Consider the following 24,213-nt stretch of genomic DNA (forward strand, 5'->3'; position numbering starts at 1 on the left):
GACTGCAGAGATAGAGACCCCAAAGGGAGGATCCAAGAGGAGCGTAGTGTTTTGTGTGTGTGTGTGTGTGTGTGTGTGTGTGTGTGTGTGTGTGTGTGTGGTGTGTGTGTGTTGTGTGTGTGTGTGTGTGTGTGTGTGTGGTGTGGTTGGTGGTGTGTGTGCTGTGCTGTGTGTGCATTGATTTTCTGGATTTTTGTTTTAGATTCCGCCTCTCATAGTTGAAGTGTACCTATGATAAAAATGACAGACCTCTACATGCTTTGTAAGTAGGAAAACCTGCATAATTGGCAGTGTATCAAATACTTGTTCTCCCCACTGTATGTGCACAAGGTCCTGTGTGGCTCATTTGGTAGAGCGTGGCACTTGCAACGCCAGAGTTTGCTCTAGATAAGAGTGTCTGCTAAATGACTCAAATGTGAAATGTAAATATAGCAACTTTTCCAAAGGAGCTAGATGTCTTGGAGCCCTCGGAAACGTGAAGGGTTCTGGTTCATAAGGTTGCAGGTCCGAAGACCACCACGGACAAGCTCCCACTCCCTCTCCGTTTCATAACAGTAGCTATGAGGTAAAGTAGATCAGATACATATGTCTGCTGTCACTTCACAGCTTTGGCTGTTCCTCCCTGAGAGAAGAGTCAGTGTCTTCCTTTCAGAGACACACAACAGAAGGTAGAACAACATCCGTGATAAAGCTCTAGATTGTTAAGAAGAGCACGCTCAGTATGCCTTCATATAGGATTATCAGCGTTTCCACTCCATCAACTAACAGCTATGAGGAGATGAGCTTCCCTTTCCCATCAGCCACCTGTCAGTCAGCAGGAAATAATCATTAAAGCCTAATGAACCGCTCCACCACACAACTGTACCGCTGACATAGCGGGTGTGTGTGTATGGTTGTGTGTGTGTGTCTGTGCTCCACAGGCCTGTGATCTGACAGTAGGAATGCTCCACTACGGCCCTGAGGCAAAGAACACTCTGTTCAGTTGGATTTAACACGAATGACTTGCTGACTGATCAACAGGTAAATTGCAGGCATGTGCAGGTGTGTGTAGGTGTGTGTAGCACACTAAACCAGGTGTGTGAGAGGATTAAGTGGTGTATCATCCAGGAGCTATAGGACATTTAGCCTGCTGGTACTGGCACCCAAAATATCACTGGATGGCTGCTTCCCAAATGGAACTGTATTCCCAGCATAGTGCATTACTTTCGACCAGCGCCCTATAGGGCCTGGTCAAAAGTAGAGCACTATATAGGAAGATGTTTGTGTTTCAGAGTAAGGTGGTTTTACATGACTCTGTTCAAAAGACTTACTGTATCTCTCAGAGTTCCTCCCTATGTCCTCACTCCCCCCTGCTCTTTATCTAATCTGTTTATATATTAGAGAAATCAACCCCCTTCATTCTAGTTCAGTCCTTTACTAGCTGGTACCTCAGGAGGTAGAAGCCCTGGGGTTGGAGGTGTGTGTGTGAGTATGTGTGTGTGTGTGTATGTGTGTGTGTGTGTGTGTGTGTGTGTGTGTGTGTGTGTATATGTGTGAGTGTGTGAGCCCTGGGGTTTCAAGGACAACTGTCAGGAGACAGAGGCCTGTGAACTCATGGTAATGAAGGCAGCTCAGCCTGTAAACAGCATGGGAGGATGTCACTGGAATACATTACAATACATAACTGTCTCCCCGGGCCAGAGGGCTCGGGCTCTCTCAGACACACACACACACGGCCCACCTGGCTGTGTACAGACTGAAGCCGCCACAGGGTGACAAGAGCAGAAACGACAGCAGGAAGACACAGGAAAGCTGTGTGTGTGTGTGTGTGTGTGTGTGTGTGTGTGTGTGTGTGTGTGTGTGTGTGTGTGTGTGTGTGTGTGTGTGTGTGTGTGTGTGTGTGTGTGTGTGTGTGTGTGTGTGTGTGTGTGTGTGTGTGTGTGTGTGTGTGTGTGTGTGTGTGTGTGTGTCTTACTACCTGCTGCCAGAGTGAACACTGAATTATACTGGATCACCCACTATACTACCTACCTGAACAACTCAAACCAAATGTTGTCTTTTTCAATTCCAACAGGGCTGAGTAGAAATTTTCACACAGTGACTTTCTAGACGGGCTGGGTGAAACTGGTATAAACCAGGTGAAGAGGAGACTACCCTTACAGACTACTGTTAGTAGGGAAGTGTATTCACTGACATTATTAGTACACATGCCTACCAGGGTGCTTAAGTTGTGGTTATTTCTTATTTTCATTGTGAGTTCAGCAACCTCTCTCATTTCTATACCCTCCTTCCCCTTCCTGCTTTTCCCTACTTCCCTCCCTGTCTTCCTGCTTTTCCCTCCTTCCCTCCCGGCTTTCCCCTCCTTCCCTCCCTACCTCCCTGCTTTTCCCTCCTTCCCCCCTGCTTTCCCCTCCTTTCCTCCCTGCCTCCCTGCTTGTCCCTCTGCTTCCCTCCCTCCCTAGCAAACATTTGTCTGGGATCTGAGGCGAAAATTGAAAAAAAAAACATTTGTGAAAATGAAGCTCAAAGAGAGTCAGGGAGTCGGCACTTTGATGGTGAAAGGGAACGGGGTAAGGAGGGAGCAATAGAGTGAGAGAGAAGGAAAGCTCAGACAGGAATGCAATTGTTTTCAGGTCAGTGAGTCTGAGTTGTGGAGAGATAGAGAGAGAGAAAGAGATAAAGAGAGAAAGAGAGAGCTGCTAGGAAGTTAAACAGGGCCAGAAAACCTCATCATACAGACACTAAAAACTCTCCTGCAGTTGATGGTCGAGGACAGTACCATGCCAAATAGACACTTGAACATTCAGTTTGTGCTGAGGCGATACAGTACCAAACAGAGCAGAGACACTTAAGCTGCTATTCCAAGGTTGGGATCTGTTAGGATGTTATGTTTGCGTTCAAAATGGCACCCTATTCCCTATTTAATGCACCACTTTTGACCAGAGCCCTATTGGGACTGGTCAAATGTAGTGCATTATATAGTGAATATGTGTTATTCCAGTGTTAATAACCAGCGGTGATGTTAAACTATCAGTTCCTTCTCTACATTCCAGCGCTGGGTTCAGACTGAGCACATGATGTATGCATTATGATGTCTGCAAATTCCCCTGCTGACTGAGACCTTCACCACTCCTGTGCTTACCCCCCCCCCCCCCCCMSMCCYMCAGMTTGTATAACAGAATGACAGTACCTTGGAGAGATCTCTGAAGTTGCCCGGCAGGGTGAGGTCCAGCTCCTCGGACTCATAGTTGGTGAGAACCCAGGGAAACACGGCGTACTGGTTCAGATCGTTGTAGGTCCTCCCTACAGACAGACAGACAGAGACAGACAGAGATCTGTTCGATAAGTTCTGTGAGAGAAAAGAGGAGGGGATGAGGTGGGGCAGGGGAGGATGTGTGAGGGATGAGAACTGCGGGATACAGGGGAGAACTGCGGGGTACACACAATGCTTTGGTTACTTTGGTGACCCAGCATGCAACATTCCATCAGAGCATTCCATCAGACTCTTCTCAGGTCAGCTTCCTGTTTCTGACAGAGTAACTTCCTGTCTGGGAGGTTGACACCGCCGCTAATATAGTCCTCAGTCTGCTCTCTGTGTGGCGGCCTTAGTGTGTGTGTGTTCCTCTGACCCTATTACGGGGGCTGAGTCACTGGCTTGCTAGTGCTCTCCCATGCCGTCCCTAAGCGGGGTGCATCACGTCGTGCCAGGCTTTTTTTCCCGCTATACTCGACTTGAGTGGGTTGAGTCACTGACGTTATCTTCCTGTCCGGTCTTGCACCCCCTCGGGCTTGTGTGGTGGGGGAGATCTTCGTGATCTGTACTCATGGCAGTAGCAGTGCGTGGGTAAATTCACTGGGGAAACCAAGCCAGGGGAGAAAAAGCCATATAACCTATAACCTGTTAGTTCATATGCATGGCGACCGTGATATATAGGCCTAAGGCTGAGACAATAAAAACTTGAAATTTGATGACTTTTCCTAGAGTGACCCCAACATTGGAAAAAGTGAAACATCCCCTTTGTTCATATTTCCATGAAAGCTGTACACCACCAGGGTACAAAAATTGTCTTAGGGTCATTTTTGACCCGGCAGTTATCAAAAAATGTACACACCACAAAGACACACACACCCACACACGAGAAATTGAGATTATGTGTGCTACTGATTGAACTCCTCTCCCCTCCACGACCTCACACATGACTCAATGTAACGTCTGCGTTGAGAGTCGGGAAGCAAGTTCAGGGAGTGAGTGTTTTAATAGATAAACAAAACAATAAACATGAAACACAAACAACGCACCGACATGAAACAGAGTCAATAACACCTGAGGCAAGAACCAAGGGGAGTGACAGATATAGGGAAGATAATCAAGGAGGTGATGGAGTCCAGGTGAGCGTCATGAGGCGCAGGTGCGCGAGACGATGGTGACAGGTGTGCAGGATAATCAGCAGCCTGATGACCTAGAGGCCGGAGAGGGAGTATACGCCCATGGTTAGGAGTGAAGGGGTCTCCTGACGTGGTCAATTTCACACTGCTATGGACTGGTCCAATAAGAAGACACTGTTATAGGATGGTCTAATCAGAAAACACTGCTATGGGCTGTCCAATCAGTAAGCACTGTTATGGGCTGGTCCAATCAGAAGACACCACTATTAGCTGGTCCAATCAGAATGCACTATTATGAGCCGGTCCAATCAGAGAACAGAGCTGTGGGTGTGATGGTGTGATATCAACAACTTATTATAAAGCAGTATTACAAACTAGCAGCAAACCCACAACAGCCAGTCAAACAGGACAGGAGACCACTATCAGCACTGACACAATCGTTTTAATAAACTAAACCTATTTTAATAAAATGATACATTAAATCACAAATTTCTATTAAATCCAAGGTACTGCAAGATAGACATTCAAAACCCTTTTCCTTAGTTTAGTGTGAGATGATCTGCAGCAGTGTGAGAGGTGTTTGGTCTGAAGTGAGTTTTGTTTGGTTAGTAGACAGAGAAGTTTCCATGCTGCACTCCAAACTGACGGTTTAGAGTTTAAACAGCAATACATTTTTCATCTAACAACACTATGGTGTCACACACACACACAAAACAGGTAGCACAACACACCACACACACACACACACACACACACACACACACACACACACACACACACACACACACACACACACACACACACACACACCACACACACACACACACACACACACTTGCATACTGTACCTCAGTGAAAGATGAGGCTTGACCTTTTGAGGCTAGAACAAAGATAATTCTACAGCTATTTCATCTTTACAGAGCCATCAGTCACACAGCAGCACTCTGCTTCCTGAAACACATCCAAGCCCCAAACCTACCAGCCTCCCATCCTCCCAGCCCCTCACCTCCCATCCTTCCAACCCCATAGCCTCCCATCCCCCTAGCCTCCTAGCCCGCTAGCCTCCCAACCCCCCAGACTAGCCTCTCTGCTCTACTCTGCAATGTTCTGCTCTGTCCTCAACGTACCAGCCTCCTATAACCTCCCCAACCTCTCGGCTCTGTGTGTCCCTGGGGGCTACCCTTACTTCCTCTGACAGAAACACGTCATACCCAAATAGGGATGTTAAAAATGCAAATGATAATGTACTAGATTAGTACACAGAAGTTCCCACAGCAAATAAGATGGCTGCTGAGTGTTTAATGTAGTTTAATGGAAGGGTGGTTCTGCTGCTGCTGTGATGTATAGACAATCATTAGGGTTAGATTTGGGTGTTGTGAATGGTACATTATGATGCTGGGTTAGGGTTAGAGTGGTTAAGACGATTGTAAGTCACTCTGGATCAGAGATTCTGCTAAATGACCAAAATGTAAATGTAGAAAATGATGATACAATATGGTAGTGGGTTAGGGTAAGAGGAGGGTGTTATGGATGCTACAGATCTAAAATCACACGCATGCCTCGGGGTGATGCACACTGTTCATTCACAGAGCTGCTGTAACAGACTGGGTCCGTACCCAAGTGTCCTGCATGTCACAAGACTGCATTAGCACACTGAGCTTAAGCCTAGGCATTCGCTTGGGGAGATAACGGTGTGAGTAGATTTACCTCTGCTGTAGCCTGTTCCTGTTCTTCGGTGAGGGTGTAAGAGGGAGAGGGGGGTCCTGTATGTGAGGGTGTATGGATGAGACAGGGGTGAGGGTGTAAGAGTGTAGGGGGTAGATAGGGATGGCAGTGTGGTGTGGTGTGGGTAGATGTGTCAGTGCTATTCTAGGGTGGTGGTGTAGGGAAAAACAGAGGTGGGGGGGGGTGAGGTGGGTGTGAGGGTGCAGGGGGGAGACAACGGTGGTGGTGTGGTGCATTGTGGGTAGAGTTCCAGCTTGTTCTGAAGTGTCAGGATGATACCCACACACAACACACACTCTGACATGTCAGAATGTTAATAACAGTAGAATAGTGTTTAATTAGAAGAGCACTGGCTGCACGTTAACACCTCTCGCCCTCTCTTCCTCTCCTCCACCACCCCTCCTCCTCTCCTCCTTCTCTTTCCTCCATCCCCCTCCTGTCTTCCACCCCACCTCCCTGACACTTTTGGCAGCTCAGGTCATTACCACACATTTTTTATGAATTTCCACCATGTTTTTCTGTCTGCCGTACATCTAATTAGATGACAATAATGTATCGAACTCACGCCACAGATAAATATAAATATGCATGCCTCTGCAGCGAGCGAGGGAGCGAGGGATGTGACACCCCTCAGAGAGGAGTGGTGTGCCAGGCGCTCTCGTTTTCCAGTTAGTCACAGTTCAGATCAGAGAGGCGACAAAGACATGTGCACACACACACACACACACACACACACACACACACAACCCCTAATTATCCTGGAGGATGTGTGATCTTGCTTCCATTTTCCTTCTTTTCTTTCTTCAAATAAAAGTCATATTCCTCCACATGAACAGTGAAGTGTAGGCTACCTACAGTACTAACAGTATTACTGCTTACGAGTGAACTGAACACTCAACAGAGCATCCTACTCCTTAAACAAAGACAACTTACCTGTAAGCCCTGGCTGGCATGTTTTAACAGTCAAAAACAACATACACTACATTCATCTGGTCAACACAACAACATGGATCCATCCAAGATGAGGGGGAGAGGGCATAGGAGAGAGGGAGAAAGGGAGAGGAGGGAAAAGAGGAGGAGGCTGAGAAAGGAGAGAGGAGGAAAAAGGGAGGAGAAGGGATGCTGACCTGCGACGGTGTTGAGGAACATGAGGTACTCGAAGTTGGAGATCTCTCTCCTCTGCCAGCGCTGGGTCATGTTGGACGACTTGAAGAGCTGCCGGGGCGTCGCCATGGAGATACGCCTGCACATCAACAGAGGAAGAAAACCTTAGGTTGTGTCCAAAATGCCACCCTTTTCCCTATGTAGTGCACTACTTTTGAACAGGGCTCATTCAAACCAATGAGGTTTAAGTAAGGGGTTTGAAGGTGTACTCAAGAAACCTAAGTGTACAAGCAGACACACATTGACCAGCTAAAGAGCAACACTCCCAGACAGGCAGTCATTCAGTCAGAGCTCAGAGCACCACACACTGGCACAGTGTGACAACATCATCAGCATGTGAAACTGGAGCATTCTTCAGCCATGACCAAAGTGTCAGAGTCCTGCAGGCCTTGATGTGCCTTCAACTCAACACATGGTGAGAATCAAGAGTTGGATGGAGGCTGTTTCTAAAAAACCTCTCACAGTCTTAATGTCAAGTTATAGGCCAGACCATAGTCTGGCTAACAATAGCTAATAATAGCTAAAACTACTAGCCAATCAATACCTAACACCAATTGCTAACACTATACCAACCAATAGCTAACACCAGTTAACTGACTGATAACTAACACTAGAATAGCTAACAATACTAGCTAACACTAGCCAATAGCTAACACTAGCAGATTGCTAACACTAGCAGATTGCTAACACTAGCTGACAGATAACACTAGCTAACAGCAGATAGCTAACACTAGCCATTCAAGAGCTAACTCTAGCTAACTGATAGCTAACAATAGATGTGTGTTTTGTGGTAATTAATGACCGAGTGTAGGTAAGGTGAAGGGACTGTCGTCCGTCTCCTTCTGTGTATTTTACTGTGTGGCCAGTGGTCAGAAAGGCAGGCAGGCTGCAGTTCTGTGCTATAGACTTCACTTAGAGAATTAGATCAGTTCAGTCAGGGTCAATGACCACTCACTCCAATGACAGGAGCAATGGGATTTAGAATGTCTCTGCTGCAGGCAGGGTCAGCTGCTGCCAGGGCTGGCTCCACACTCCACCACACAAAGGGGTTAGGTGGGGAGACTAACAATACACACCCTGAAAATAATATGGACACAATGCATTACACAATACTACTCTGGAGCTAGTAATATAGATGAGGAATTGCAAAGACCAAACAAAATCTTTCATACACTAAAAAATGTAAATGTGTGTGTGTGTGTTTGCGTGTGAATGTAGGTGTGTGCGTGTATGGTTTACCTGGCTTGTGGTAGGCCATAGCTGGTTCCTACTCCAACCCTGGGTAGACTGTAGATCACCTTCTTCACTGTGGCTTGGTCTGGGAAGTTAAACATCACTGACGCTGGGAGGAGAGATAACAAAACTGTATTAATTCTATGTTAAAGTGGTTAAGAGAAGCAGTTTATTATATATCCTCATCAGAATGCAAACAGGACACATATGAGAGAAGAGTGTGACTGTGTCCCAAATGGCACCCTATTCTCTATGTAGTGCACTACGGGCTCTGCTCCAAAGTAGTGTACTATATAGGGAATAGGGTGGCATTTGGGACGTAGTGAGTGTGTGTGATGCTTACTCCTGTTGGCCATGAAGACCTCCAGGCCAGTGTTCTGGAGCAGGTATCGCCTGGAGAAGACCGCTCTGATCTCACTGAACATCCATTTACCATGCAGACCCTCTGAGTACGCCAGGACCTGCAGAGAGGAGAGGAAAAGAGGAGGGGAAGAACACGAGGGGAAAGAGACCACACAAAGGTTTTACATTGTGACAAACACAGAAGAGGTGCTATGTTGCAGCAAGGTTGTAAACTTATATTGTCTCTAAATATTGTATTTCCTACTCCAGATTCACCTCTGTGTCTTTAACACCTATTTCAGATGGTCTGCAACCCGCAACCAGGGTGTAAAAAAACAGAAAGAACAGGCCTTTGGGTTACACCCATCAACACCAACACAAGGAGAGGAGAGGGTGAGAGAGGAGAGGGAAGAGGGAAGGAGAGGATGAGAGAGGAGAGGAGAGGGAAGAAGAAAGGAGAGGATGAGAGAGGAGAGGGAAGAAGAAAGGAGAGGATGAGAGAGGAGAGGGAAGAGGGAAGGAGAGGGTGAGAGAGGAGAGGGAAGAAGAAGAGGAGAAGGAGAGGGCAAGAAGAAAAGGAGAGGAATGAGAGATGAGAGGGGAGAAGAAAGGAGAGGTGAGAGAGGAGAGGAAAGGAGAGGATGAAGAGGAGAGGGAAGAGGAAAGGAGAGGATGAGAGAGAGAGGGGAGGAAGGAAAGGAGAGAGAGGAGAGGGAAGGAAAAGGAGAGGTGAGAGAGGAGAGCGAAGAAAGAAAGGAGAGGGTGAAGAGGAGGGGGAAGAAGAAAAGGAGAGGATGAGAGAGGAGAGGGAAGAGGAAAGGAGAGGGTGAGAGAGCAGAGGAGAGGAGAGGGAAGGAGAAAGGAGAGGATGAGAGAGGAGAGGAGAGGGAAGAAAAGGAGAAGATGAGAGAGGAGAGGGAAGAAGAAAGGGAGTATGCGAGAGGGAGGAGAGGGAAGAGGAAAGGAGAGGGTGGAGAGAGGAGAGGGAGAGGAAAGGAGAGGGTGAGAGAGCAGAGGAGAGGAGAGGGGAAGGAGAAAGGAGAGGATGAGAGAGGAGAGGAGAGGGAAGAAGAAAGGAGAAGATGAGAGAGGAGAGGGAGAAGAAAGGGGAGTATGAGAGAGGAGAGGAGAGGGAAGAGGAGGAGAGGGTGAGAGAGGAGAGAGAGGGAAGAGGAAAGGAGAGGGTGAGAGAGGAGAGGGAAGTTGAGGGAAGAAGAATGGGAGGGGTGGAGAGGAAGGAGAGGGAAGAGGAAAGGAAAGGTGGGGTGAGCAAAAGAGAGGAGAGGAGAGGGGATGAGGAGAGGGGGATCATTAGTGTGCAGCACCTCTGGGACAGCAGGTCTACCGAGGAGATCAAGAGAGGCCTCCGTGACGGTGAGAATGATCCCCCTAACACACCTCCCTCCTCCTTCCCCCCTTCTCTCTCTTCCCACCTCCTCGTCCAACACTGTCTGAGCCCTTGGGGCGGCCTAGTCTCCCCAGGTTACAATCACACACATTCCATCTTATCAGTGTAGCTGGACACAGACAGAGACAAGAGAACCAGCCAGGGGGGTGTGCGAGAGAGAACAGCCGAACAACAACCACACAGAGAGGGGATGTAGCTCTAGCCTGACTGACAGTCCAGGGGGGAACGAGGGAGGGAGGCAGAGTGAGATGTTGGGCTGGGGAGGTTAGGTCCAATGCTAATGCTCATTTAAAACAGTGACAAGCAGGAGCAGAGGAGGAGAGGACGGAAGGGAGGAGAGGGGAGAGGAGGTGAGGAGAGAGGCAGCGGTGCCTTAATTTCTCCCTGGAATAGCTGTGGCTCGACCTCCTTGCCACATCAAAGTCTCTGGAGCTCAATTACAAGTGGATTAGATGGAGAGGAGTGGAGTGAAGGGAGGAAGGTGGCAGGTGGAGGGAGGGAGGGAGGGAGGGAAGGGGAGGGAGGGAGGGAGGGAGGGAGGGAGGGAGGGAGGGAGGGAGGGAGGGAGTGGCAGATCTTTTGTTTTCTCCTCCCTGTGCTGCCCCAGGTTGACAAATCAGCAACCCCAGACTCTACACAGTTGTCATAGAGACAGATGTCTGCTCAGAGAACCGCCTGTAGTAGGGAGCTGCTGAGGAGGAGGAAGAGGAGAGGAAAGATGGAGAGATGGAGAGGTGGAGAGTGGGGGGATGGAGAAAAGGGAAAGGTGGAGAGAAGGAGAGGTAGAGAAAGGTACAGATGGATGAATGGAGAGATTGTGAACAGATCAGGTTGAAGAAAGATGAGAAATATGCAGAAACAACTGATAAATGACAAGAGAATACTATTATAATGCATGCCCTGATCAACCTTACATTAAAACTATAGGAGTGGGTGTGTCTACCTGGATGTAATACCCCTTCCTGGTTCCTCTTGTCTGTTGCTGTGACTGGGAACAGGAGCAGGCAGGCCAGGCCACAGGGCTAAATACAGAGCAGGCCAAAGGCCTCGCCAGCAAACACACAGGCTAAAAAGCCTCCGCTTCAAACAGTCCACATCAAAACATTTAGTCAGACAAACAAAGCCTTGGTTTAAACCAACAAGCATGTGAGGGCCCCTGTAGCACTGGAGGTTTGACAAAGCCCAGAGAGAAAGGGGCCCCTGTAGACTGGAGGCTTGACAAAGCCCAGAGAGAGAAGCAGCTGTAAGAAAATGTCATTTAATGAACCTGTTTGCTGAAGCTGTCAGAGGTGTCAGAGCTGCCGAGCGATTGGGACACAGCCAGCCGGCCTACCAGCCAGTCCAGCCAGCACCAGTCACAGACAGTCCTGCCCGCCTGTGTGTGTGTGTGTGTGTGTGTGTGTGTGTGTGTGTGTGTGTGTGTGTGTGTGTGTGTGTGTGTGTGTGTGTGTGTGTGTGTGTGTGTGTGTGTGTGTGTGTGTGTGTGTGTGTGTGTGTGTGTGTGTGTGTGTGTGTGTGTGTGTGTGCCGCCAGTCCTGCCTGCCAGCTGGGACTTCGGCCCCAATCTAATCAGCCACCACCAGGAAGGATGACCGGGGAGGACCAGACCCTCCAGACCCAGCCCCCCGCGACTCTCCCCCCCCCCCCCCTACTACCACCCACTACCCGCCATGACACCCCCGCCCTGCTCTGCTCTGCTCACAGGCTGTTACACTGCAGGGGGGCGGGGGTGGGGCTGGGGAGGGGCTGGAGGCGGACAAGCCTTTGTTTCCATGCAGGTTCCTCCCCAACAACACACACACAAGCACACACATTAAGATCCCATGGTGTGTGTGTGCTGGTCTCTAAGCTGGGTGGAGATAATACCTCTCCTATAATGACCATAATGCAATTGAACATTTCTGTCTTTTGTTTCCTGTCCCTGTGTGATGTGACAGAGGGCGGATAGCTGCACTGAGCCTGTGGAATATCACATCAGTGTGGAGAAATATTGTGACAGCTGAAATTAGGAGAGACATATGTGACAGCAGTGTTTAGGCTGAAGCTCACATGGAATAACATAGAAAACACCACATAGACATACATAGAACACTACATTTAGTTTAAGAGTCCAAAGCAGCAACTGGTCTTCATTTTGTTCATTGGTCTTTTAGCATTTATTCAGAATTTAACCGGTACTGTTCTATGCTATGACTGCACATAACCGTGTACTGTCCAGCCTTATTGAACAGCACGCATTTATAGTATTTATTTATTAATGTCAATGTGACTGACATTATATATGTGTGTGTGTGTGTGTGTGTGTGTGTGTGTGTGTGTGTGTGTGTGTGTGTGTGTGTGTGTGTGGTGTGTGTGTGTGTGTGTGTGTGTGTGGTGTGTGTGTGTGTGTGGTGTGTGTGTGTGTGTGTGTGTGTGTGTGTGTGGTGTGTGGTGTGTTGTGTGTGAGCGAGCGAGCGTGTCAGTCAGTTCTGCTGAGATGGGGCCATAATAAGATGATTGAGTCAGGCCCCAAGCCAGCATGACTGATACAGTTATAAAGGAGAGGGGAGCAGAGTGACAACCTGCTATCATAGTAGCTCTTCTGTGCTCTCCCCGCACACAGCTAATAGGCTTCTAGTGGAAAGCCTTGACACTGCCTGATCCACAGCCCAGGAGACGGAGAGAACAGATGAGAGTGAGAGTGAGAGATAGAGAGAGAACAAGAAGGAGAGAGAAAAGGAGGGAGAAAGAGAGATAAAGTGAAGGAGAAGGAGAGAGAGAAGGAGGGAAAGAGAGAGAGAGAGAGGGTGAGGATATGATAGGAGAGTGATATGACTGCTCCCCCAGGAGAGTGGGGAGGATTTCACACACAGTAATTTGGAGCATCAGCATACACTGGGAACACTGCATCCACAACCTGACCTCAGGGAGGGAGGGAGGGAGGGAGGGCATACACTGAGAACGCCAGTTTACAACCTGACCTCAAGGTACACAGAGCAGAACTGTGAGGGAGGGAGGGGAACAGTTTATAAAAAAAATATTCACACCCCTTGACTTTTTCCACATTTTGTTGTGTAATAAAGTGGGATTAAAATTGATTTCATTGTAATTTTTGTCAACAATTTACACAAAATACTATAATGTCAAAGTGGAAGAAAAATTCTAACATTTGTAAATAAATTATGAAAATGAAAACACTAATATACAGTTGATTACATAAGTATTCTCCTCCCTTGGTCAATACATATTAGAATCACCTTTGGCAGCGATTACAGCTGTGAGTCTTTGTGGGTAAGTCTCTAATAGCTTTGCATACCTTGATTGTTTAATATATTGCACATTTTCTTTGTCAAGTTGGTTGTTAATCATTGCTAGACTGCCATTTTCAAGTCTTGCCATAGATTTTCAAGCCGATTTGAGTCAATTCTGTGACTAGGTCACTCAGGAACATTCAATATTGTGGGAGTAAGCAACTCCAGTGTATATTTGGCCTTGTGTTTTGGGGAATTTGGGATTTGCCCCAAACATAACGGTTTGTATTCAGGACATAAAGTTAATTTCTTTGCCACATTTTTTGCAGTTTTACTTTAGTGCCTTATTGCAGGATGCATGTTTTGGAATATTTATATTCTGTACAGGCTTCCTTCTTTCCACTCTGTCAATTAGGTTAGTATTGTGGAGGAACTACAATGTTGTTGATCCATCCTCAGTTTTCTCCTATCACAGGCATTAAACTCTGTAACTGTTTCAAACAGCCTCACAGTGAAATTCCTGAGTGGTTTCCTTCCTCTCCGGAAACTGAGTTAGGAAGGTCACCTGTATCTTTTTAGTGACTGGGTGCATTGATACACCATCCAAAGTGTAAATAATAACTTCACCATTCTCAAAGGGATATTCAATGCCTGATTTTAATATTAATACTTCGAAAAACATAATTTGACTTTGACATTATTGTTTATTGTGTGTAGGCCAGTGAGAAAAAATGTCATGCCCTGACCTTAGAGATCCTTTTTATGTCTCTCTTTGGTTTGGTCAGGGTGTGATTTGGGGTGGGTATTCTATGTTCTTTAGTTCCATTATTTGTATTTCTATGTTTTGGCCGGGTAGGGTTCTCAATCAGGGACAGCTGTCTATCGTTGTCTATGATTGAGAACCATACTTAGGTAGCCCTTTTTCCCACCTGTCTTTGTGGGTGGAAGGTTGACTTTGTTTATGGCACATAGCCTTTAGCTTCACGGTTTGTTTTGTAGTGTTTATTGTTTTGTTAGGCGTCATTTTTCAAATAAACGAAAATGTACACTCACCACGCTGCACCTTGGTCCAGTTCTTTCAACGGCAGTGACAAAAAATCTCAATTTAATCTATTTTGAAATCAGGCTGTAACACAACAAAATACCGAAAAAGTCAATGGATGCAAATATTTTCTGAAGCACTGTATTATCCATCCATGACAAGGTGCACAGAAGCATATAAGGACTGAGCATTGGACATCAGATAAGGAAAAAGGTGTACAGTTGAAGTCGGAAGTTTACATACACCTTAGCCAAATACACTTAAACTCAGTTTTTCACAATTCCTGACATTTAATCCTAGTAAAAATTCCCTGTCTTAGGTCAGTTAGGATCACCACTTTATTTTAAGAATGTGAAATGTCAGAATAATAGTAGAGAGAATGGTTTATCTCAGCTTTTATTTATTTCATCACATTGCCAATGGGTCAGACGTTTACATACACTCAATTAGTATTTGGTAGCATTGCCTTTAAATTGTTTAACTTGGGTCAAACCTTTCGGGAAGCCTTCCACAAGCTTCCCACAATAAGTTGGGTGAATTTTGGCCATTCCTCCTGACAGTGCTGGTGTAACTCAGTCAGGTTTATAGGCCTTGCTCGCATACGCTTTTTCAGTTATGCCCACACATTTTCTATAGGATTGAGGTCAGGGCTTTGTGATGGCCAATCCAATACCTTGACTTTGTTGTCCTTAAGCCATTTTGCCACAACATTGGAAGTATGCTTGGGGTCATTGTCCCTTTGGAAGACCCATTTGCGACCAAGCTTTAACTTCCTGACTGATGTCTTGAGATGTTGCTTCAATATATCCACATCATTTTCCTACCTCATGATTCCATCTATTTTGTGAAGTGCACCAGTCCCTCCTGCAGCAAAGCACCCCCACAACATAATACTGCCACCCCCGTGCTTCATGGTGTCCTTCGGCTTGCAAGCATCCACCTTTTTCCTCCAAACATAATGAGGGTCATTATGGCCAAACAGTTCTATTTTTGTTTCATCAGACCAGAGGACATTTCTCCAAAAAGTACGATCTTTGTCACCATGTGCAGACTCAAATGATGTCAATTAGCCTATCAGAAGCTTCTAAAGCCATGACATAATTTTCTGGAATTTTCCAAGCTGTTTAAAGGCACAGTCATCTTCGTGTATGTATACTTCTGACCCACTGGAATTGTGACACAGTGAATTATAAGTGAAATAATCTGTCTGTAAACAATTGTTGGAAAAATTACTTGTGTCATGCAAAAAATAGATGTCCTAACCGAATTGCCAAAACTATAGTTTGTTAACAAGAAATTTGTGAAGTGGTTGAAAAACAAGTTTCAATGACTCTAAACTAAGTGTATGCAAACTTCCGACTTCAACTGTAAATACTATAGTTTACCACGGTTGTTCAGTCGTGGCCAAAAGTTTTGAGAATGACACAAATATTAATTTCCACAAAGTTTGCTGCTTCAGTGTCTTTAGATATTTTTGTCAGATGTTACTATGGAATACTGAAGTATAATTACAAGCATTTCATAAGTGTCAAAAGCTTTTATTGACAATTACATGAAGTTGATGCAAAGAGTCAATATTTGCAGTGTTGACCCTTCTTTTTCAAGACCTCTGCAATCTGCCCTGGCATGCTGTCAATTTACTTCTGGGCCACATCCTGACTGATGTCAGCCCATTCTTGCATAATCAGTGCTTGGAGTGTCAGAATTTGTGGGTTTTTGTTTGTCCAACCGGCTCTTGAGGATTGACCACAAGTTCTCAATGGGATTAAGGTCTGGGGAGTTTCCTGGTCATGGACCCAAAATATCGATGTTTTGTTCCCCGAGCCACTTAGTTATCACTTTTGCCTTATGGCAAGGTGCTCCATCATGCTGGAAAAGGCATTATTCGTCACCAAACTGTTCCTGGATGGTTGGGATAAGTTGCTCTCGGAGAATGTGTTGGTACCATTTTATATTCATGGCTGTGTTCTTAGGCAAAATTGTGAGTGAGCCCACTCCCTTGGCTGAGAAGCAACCCCACACATGAATGGTCTCAGGATGCTTTACTGTTGGCATGACACAGGACTGATGTAAGCGCTCACCTTGTCTTCTCCGGACAAGCTTTTTCCGGATGCCCCAAACAATCGGAAAGGGGATTCATCAGAGAAAATGACTTTACCCCAGTCCTCAGCAGTCCAATCCCTGTACCTTTTGCAGAATATCAGTCTGTCCCTGATGTTTTTCCTGGAGAGAAGTGGCTTCTTTGCTGCCCTTTCTGACACCAGGCCATCCTCCAAAAGTCTTTGCCTCACTGTGCGTGCAGATGCACTCACACCTGCCTGCTGCCATTCCTGAGCAAGCTCTGTACTGGTGGTGCCCCGATCCCGCAGCTGAATCAACTTTAGGAGACGGTCCTGGCGCTTGCTGGACTTTCATGGGCACCCTGAAGCCTTATTCACAACAATTGAACCGCTCTCCTTGAAGTTCTTGATGATCCGATAAAATGGTTGATTTAGGTGAAATCTTACTGGCAGCAATATCCTTGCCTGTGAAGCCCTTTTGTGCAAAGCAATGATGACGGCACATGTTTCCTTGTAGGTAACCATGGTTGACAGAGGAAGAACAATGATTCCAAGCACCACCCTCCTTCTGAAGCTTCCATTCTGTTTTTGAACTCAATCAGCATGACAGAGTGATCTCCAGCCTTGTCCTCGCCAACACTCACACCTGTGTTAACGAGAGAATCACTGACATGATGTCAGCTGGTCCTTTTGTGGCAGGGCTGAAATGCAGTGGAAATGTTTTTGGGGGATTCAGTTCATTTGCATGGCAAAGAGGGACTTTGCAATTAATTGCAATTCATCTGATCACTCTTCATAACATTCTGGAGTATATGCAAATTGCCATTATACAAACTGAGGCAGCAGACTTTGTGAAAATTAATATTTGTGTCATTCTCAAAACTTTTGGCCACGACTGTAGATATACACTGAACAAAAGTATAAACATGCAACAATTCTAAAGGTTTTACTGAGTTACAGTTCATATAAGGAAATCAGTCAATTGAAATGAATTCATTAGGCCCTAATCTATGGATTTCACATGACTGGGGATACAGATATGCATCTGTTGGTCACAGATACCATAAAGAAAAGGTTTGCCTCATGCAGCGTGACACATATCCTTTCATAGAATTGATCAGGCTGTTGATTGTGGCCTGTGGAATGTTGTCCCACTCCTCTTCACTGACCGTGCGAAGTTGCTGGATATTGGCGGGAACTGGAACACACTGCTGTACACGTCAATCCAGAGCATCCCAAACATGCTTAATGGGTGACATGTCTGGTGAGTATGCTGGCCATGGAAGAACTGGTACATTTTCAGCTTCCAGGAATTGTGTACAAATCTTTGCGCCATGGGCCCATGCATTATCATGCTGAAACAGGTGATGGCGGCGGATGAATGGCACGACAATGGGCCTCAGGATCTTGTCACGGTATCTCTGTGCATTCAAATCGCCATCGATAAAATGCAATTGTGATTGTTGTCTGTAGATTATGCCTGCCCATATCATAACCCCACCGCTACCATGGGGCACTCTGCTCACAACATTGACATCAGCAAACCACTCGCCCACACGTTGCCATACATTCTGTCTGCCATCTCCCCGGTACAGTTGAAACTGGGATTCATCCGTGAAGAGCACACTTCTCCAGTGTGCCAGTGGCCATTGAAGGTGAGCATTTGCCCATTGAAGTCAGTTACGAGGTGAACTGCAGTCAGGTCAAGACCCTGGTGAGGACGACAAGCACGCAGATGAGCTTCCCTGAGACGGTTTCTAACAGTTTGTGCAGAAATTCCTTTGTTGTGCAAACTCACAGTTTCATCAGCTGTCAGGGTGGCTGGTCTCAGACAATCTCGCAGGTGAACAAGTTGGATGTGGAGATCCTGGACTGGCATGGTTGCACGTGGTCTGCGGTTGTGAGGCCGGTTGAACGCACTGCCAAATTCTCTAAAATGACATTGGAGGCGGCTTATGGTAGAGAAATTAACATTMAATTCTTTGGCAACAGCTAGTCAGCGTGCCAATTGCACACTCCCTCAGAACTTCAGACATCTGTGGCATTGTTTTATATGTATGTATGACAAAACTGCCCATTTTAGAGTGCATTTTATTGTCCCCAGTTCAAGGTGTACCTGTATAATGATCATTCTGTTTAATCATACCTGTAAACTGGATGGATTATCTTGGAAAAGGAGAAATGCTCACTAACATGGATGTTTTATTTCAGCTCATGAAACATGGGACCAACACTTTACATGTGGCGTTTATATTTTTGTTCAGTGTAGTATCTCGAGTTTATAATGGGTGTAGATATGTTAGAGTTTATCTTAAGTGTATATAGGATAACATTCTGCACATTTCACAAAGTAAGAATGAGAGACACCACAGCCCCAATCAACACATTTCACAACTTATTTTACAATGTGTGACTGTTCCACTTTATGCTAGGCATGCTGTTATAGTGAAACTATTCCACTCTGCTTTCTGCTCACCATCCTGTCAGAAATGTATTCATCTCTTCTTTCTTTAAATTAATCGCTAGGCAACACAGGCACTGGGCCTCTCAACCCTCATTTCAAAACAAAGGAAACAAATCTAATTTTGTGTGTCGACACGTGTCAAGCAGCTCTGGAATATGCATCTAATTTCTCTTCCATTATAGTGGTGTGTGTGTGTGTGTGTGTGTGTGTGTGGTTGTGCGGTGTAGACAGCATGGGGTGGGAAACAACAAGAGGCCATTCAACAGACCATCAGGACCAAACCAACTGACAAGGAACCTAAAAACAAACCAATCACTGAAAAACAGGTTATATACTGTAGGTTTTATACTGACAAAACAACAGTGTTTCATACTAGGGGGGGGGTGATCTGAACATTTCTATTGCGGACTAATCCATAAAGAAAGTATTGCTATGTTCCGTTAAGTAAATGAGAGGAGGAGAATATATCTGAGCTCTATGACGCGCTGTCACAAACCAACCTTTTACTGCAACTATAATCCCCACTAGGCCCTTTCAGGTTGATGCTGAAGTCTTCCTAATATCAAAGCATGCTTTCCATCTGATCTTCCCTCGCCATGACAACTGTTATGACTGTTATGAGGGTGGAAGGAAATAGGAAACGTTTAAACTCTCTGAGATTATAGGTAGAGGCGAAGCGCTCGGTTCCCTTTCTCATTCCCATATCTCAACTTCAATAAAGTAGCAGGCTCCTAAAGCAGGTATTGGAAAATAAGATACAGATTTGCATAATCAGTGTCACTATCCATTTTTGTGGTGGTGGAGTGGTGGAGATGACACGGTGCTGCTGGTGGTAGCGAGCGAGGCTGGTAGCAGTAGCAGGGGCTGGTGCTCTGGGACCACTGGGATAAAGGATGAACATACATCACATCAGGCCGCTGCTGCTGGCTGCCAGATCACTGCCCCAAATGTCCAGCCAAGTTTGTCAATAATGTTTATGTCACGTCGCCGTATTTCACGCACGTACCAGACGGGGTGAGTAGCGGGGGGGGGGGGGGGGGGGCGGTGTGTCTAAAACATTCTGGCAGAAGAGAGAGGGGGGTTTAGTTGGTAGGGGATTTCTCTGATACCTCCACCATAGTCTGCACCACCAGTACAGTAGTCACAACACATACACATAGCAAGAAAATACCAATCAAAAAAGCTAGGCTTAATCTGTGTCTGGGAAATCAGCCCAGAAGTGATATTTTACACTTTCAAATACATTTCCAATAAATAATCCCTTTGATTATATACCTGAACAAAATATATCAAATGAATATTAATATGATAGTTACTGTAAGTAACACTTTGAAAGTCTTAGATACACAACATCTACATACACAGCATACAGTTACATACCCCAGCTTCAGATGGCCTACACTAAGGAGCTAGACTAGAGTGGTCGCAGTCATTTGGTATTGGACTCTTTCAGCAGGACTTCACTAATGGGACTTATTCAGGGACTTGTCAGCCATTAGACGACTGAAATCCCCTTGGTCTGCTCCTCTCCTCTGGGTGCTGCTCACTCAGTGCACCAAGCTGAAGGCTGCCGCCAAACTGGGGCTTAAATCCATCCCACGTCTCACTGTTTTATGTGGGAGGGTGGAGGCTCACAGAGACATGGAGAGGCAGAGAGAGAAAGACACAGGGATGAAGAGGAGGAGAGAGAAAGACACATGGATGGAGAGGAGGATAGAGAAAAAGGAAGATGGAGAGGAAGAGAGACTGAGCTAGAGAGGAAGAGAGGGAAAGAGACGGGGATAGAGAGGAAGAGGGAAAAATACATGGATGGGGAGGAAAAAGTCCAAGCGGTAGAGGAAGAGAGGAAAAGAGACAGGGATGAAGAGGAGGAGAGACAGCGGAAGAGGAGAGAAAGAGCAAGTGGTTAGAGGAGAAGGCCTGATGAGTAATGAACGCCTCACTCGTCCTCAATTAATCTTGTCTTTCTATCTTTGCTCCAGCGCTCTCCTCTACACAGAGGTAATAACGACAGCCTCATCCATTACCCCTTTATCCCTGCTATTCACTGGGAATCCCTTAATAATATGTTACAGATTTGTCTCCACTCGTATAAGTCTCTGTGTCGTTCACGGTATATCATTTGAAAAACACGTAGCCTCCCTTTCCGCCGGACGTTCTTTGAGGATTATGGGGAGTGACATGTCCTGTATGCAGTCGGAATCTGGAGCATCATTTTTTCAGGCGTAAAGCGGAATTAGCCTGACTGATGTCTCAGTGTCAACAGCCCAACAAGCTGTGGAGGCCTGCGGGCAGAGGGCTGAGGAAGGCTGAGAGCTGCGTTAAAGGTAGAGCAGGTTGTTATCTACAGGCTGCTCAGGATGGCAGAGCTGAGTGTGTAAATGTATGCTAATGAGAGGCTAACCCTCCAGGCTGGGAGCAGCGCTCAGAACAGGACGTTAATCTGGCTTGTTGACTGCACTGGATCATTTGGACTTGATCCTCTTGTAATTATATAGTTTAAATCTTTTTACCCGAGCTAATCCCACGCCATGTGGAAACGTCTTGAATCCTGGCGTGTAGCCTGCTCAGTAGCTAGCGCTCACCAGCATACGTCTTACTCTCACTCAGAAACACACACACACAGCTACGTAGGAGGAGAGGACACAGCTGATATAATTACTCTGACTTCTTGAATCCCAGGCTCACAATCCACCATAACAGACATCCCTATATAATTCTGATACTACTGGGAGACAGAYAGACAGGCAGACGGACAGCCTTAGGCTACGGAGTACGACTAGAGTTGTGAATGGGTGGAGCGAGAGAGCCTCCCCCTCTCTTTGTCTTTGTGCCATGGCTTTGTGAGGAAGGAGAGATGGAGGGTAGCCTGGCGTGTGGGTTTGGCCTGTGCTGTGTGCTGTCCAGAGGGACTCCAGCAGGCCATGTTGCCTGCATGCCAAAACGGACAGGCCTGACAAGCCGCGTGGCGTGCTGTAATTTGACTAATTACACTGGATTAAAGCATATTAGTGCAAGCTGTTTTCACCAGGGTCAATGACCTCTAGACACACATGAAGGAAAATATATGGACAGATCTTACTTTTAAGGAAACATAGTAAAAGAAAAGAAACAGGCAATCCTCAGTGTGATTTCTGATCAGTAGTGAACATTTCTCTAACACTGGATTTACATTGCAGAGATGCTGAAACGACAGTCCCAGCTCCTGACACCTCACTTCGATATACATTTATGGACTCTCCCCCTGCTCTTCCTCTTCCTCTCTCTCTCTCCTCTTCCTCTCTCTCTCTCTCTGAGAAGATAAGACACACCAATAAGGACTTTCAGAAACCCCATGGAACCCTCATGGGGAGAGAGAGTGAGAGTCTTAATTGAAGAGGGACATGTTGTGTCCCTGTATGACAACAACAACATTACAACGTTTCATTGTAATCTTGCATCTTTCTTACCAAAATATTGATATACCAGATACTGATTAATGATGATTTGTTATATGTAAATATTCTAGCGACAGTGGTGATTCAGAGGTGATTTGGTGAAGGTCTTCATCTGTCCTGTTCCTAGCCCTTTATCTGTTCTAGCTCCACTGGGGGGGACTCAGCTAGACTGGGATTTATTAAGGAAGTTGATGTGGGACTGGATAGTATATAACAATACAATAATAACAGCAATAGTATATCTGGGAAGACAAACATCAAACACATTTTTCTCGTGTTTTATATTTGAACCGTTTCTATGTTCTATTATTGAAATGTCAAGTCTTGGTTTTGAATGGGAAAACAATGCTGAGGCGAGTTCAACAATGCTTCTGTTTGCAGCGAACATGTTGCCAGAGTAACAATTTCAGTTGAACGATTTGAATGAACATTTCAAAATGTTATGGTGAAACATCAAACAGCTACTTTTTGTCATGATTACTGTGGCTTTTTAGAAACAATATTCAAACTAAAAATGACTTAGCTATTYCTACTAAATCTGGTAGTTATTTTTACTGGCAGTTTAGATCCGAAACAGACACTTACGTTCGCCGGACACTATCTTCTCATACTGTTAGCTAATGTTAACGTTAACAGTCACGGCTAACACAAAACAAATGGAATATGTTAGCCAACGTTAGCCAACGTTCGTGAACTATTTCCCTTGTTGAACGCACCTCTGGTCTATCCTTTGTTGGATAGTTGATATTTGACACTAAATGTCATATATTTTACATGTATTTTTCAGTTAAATTAATTATTCACTATTAATTTGTATATATAATTCAGTGAAACAGGTTAATATAGGATATGTTATTATGTATTATAATATAACATAAAACAAGGATGTGTAATATAATATAATGTGTGGTTTAATACAACAGCTCTCCTAATTGTCCCATATCAATCTGAGTCAGAAAAAAAGAGAAGCAGTTTCACTATGTGTTCCTCTGTCTGTAACGTACAGTAATAATAATAGTCTTAAAGTAGCATTATGAAGACAGAATACCAAAGAGGCTTACAGCCGAGGTTTCATGAAACATTTAGGCTGAACTTCCAAGGCTGTGCTGATGAAAGAAGGTGCCTGCTGGAGTGAGAGGAGAGAGGGAGCCCCAGCCAGTATTGTACAGGAGTCACATCAAATTAATACTGAGGGCCATTTGGAGCCTTTCTTCTCCCAGGCTTTTCAGAAGGGATTAACTACGAAAACTCCAAAATTACTAAAGCACCTATTAAGCATCATGCCAAGCATGCCAAGCATCATCCCTGCTTTTGAAAGTGTTTGAATGTGCTCTGGCATTCAATCCCCTCACAGAACAAAAAGTTATTGTTTGCACGCTTGATGAAACCTGATGACAGGCTTGATGAAGGAGGACATAAAACACATATCTACACCTGAACTTTAAACAAATGACAAGCACCTTTAACTACATGAAGACACACAATTATACAACTCATAGCAAAGCAGGTGCATAAACAAATGCATTCATTTATTTATTTTATTGTTTAACGAAAAAGGTGGAGTAATTATGGCCAGTAAATAAAATAAAATATTGTCATTATATTATAATTATATTAATTAAACTTGGACTTGTTCTAAAGATCTGTTGTATAGTGTGTGTGTGTGTGTGTGTGTGTGTGTGTGTGTGTGTGTGTGTGTGTGTGTGTGTGTGTGTGTGTGTGTGTGTGTGTGTGTGTGTGTGT

General features: G+C 45.4%; 1 protein-coding gene across 1 annotated transcript in view; it reads right to left on the minus strand.

Moving 5' to 3' along the window:
• LOC111949807 (neurobeachin-like) overlaps positions 1-24,213 on the minus strand; it is a 155,842-nt gene that overhangs the window by 83,890 nt on the left and 47,739 nt on the right. The window contains 4 exon segments of the mRNA XM_070433858.1: positions 3,170-3,282; positions 7,218-7,333; positions 8,494-8,596; positions 8,831-8,948. Coding sequence (XP_070289959.1) covers positions 3,170-3,282; positions 7,218-7,333; positions 8,494-8,596; positions 8,831-8,948 — 450 coding nt within the window.

Source organism: Salvelinus sp. IW2-2015, linkage group LG22 (genome assembly GCF_002910315.2).
Source record: "Salvelinus sp. IW2-2015 linkage group LG22, ASM291031v2, whole genome shotgun sequence".
NCBI classification, from domain to species: Eukaryota; Metazoa; Chordata; class Actinopteri; order Salmoniformes; family Salmonidae; genus Salvelinus; species Salvelinus sp. IW2-2015.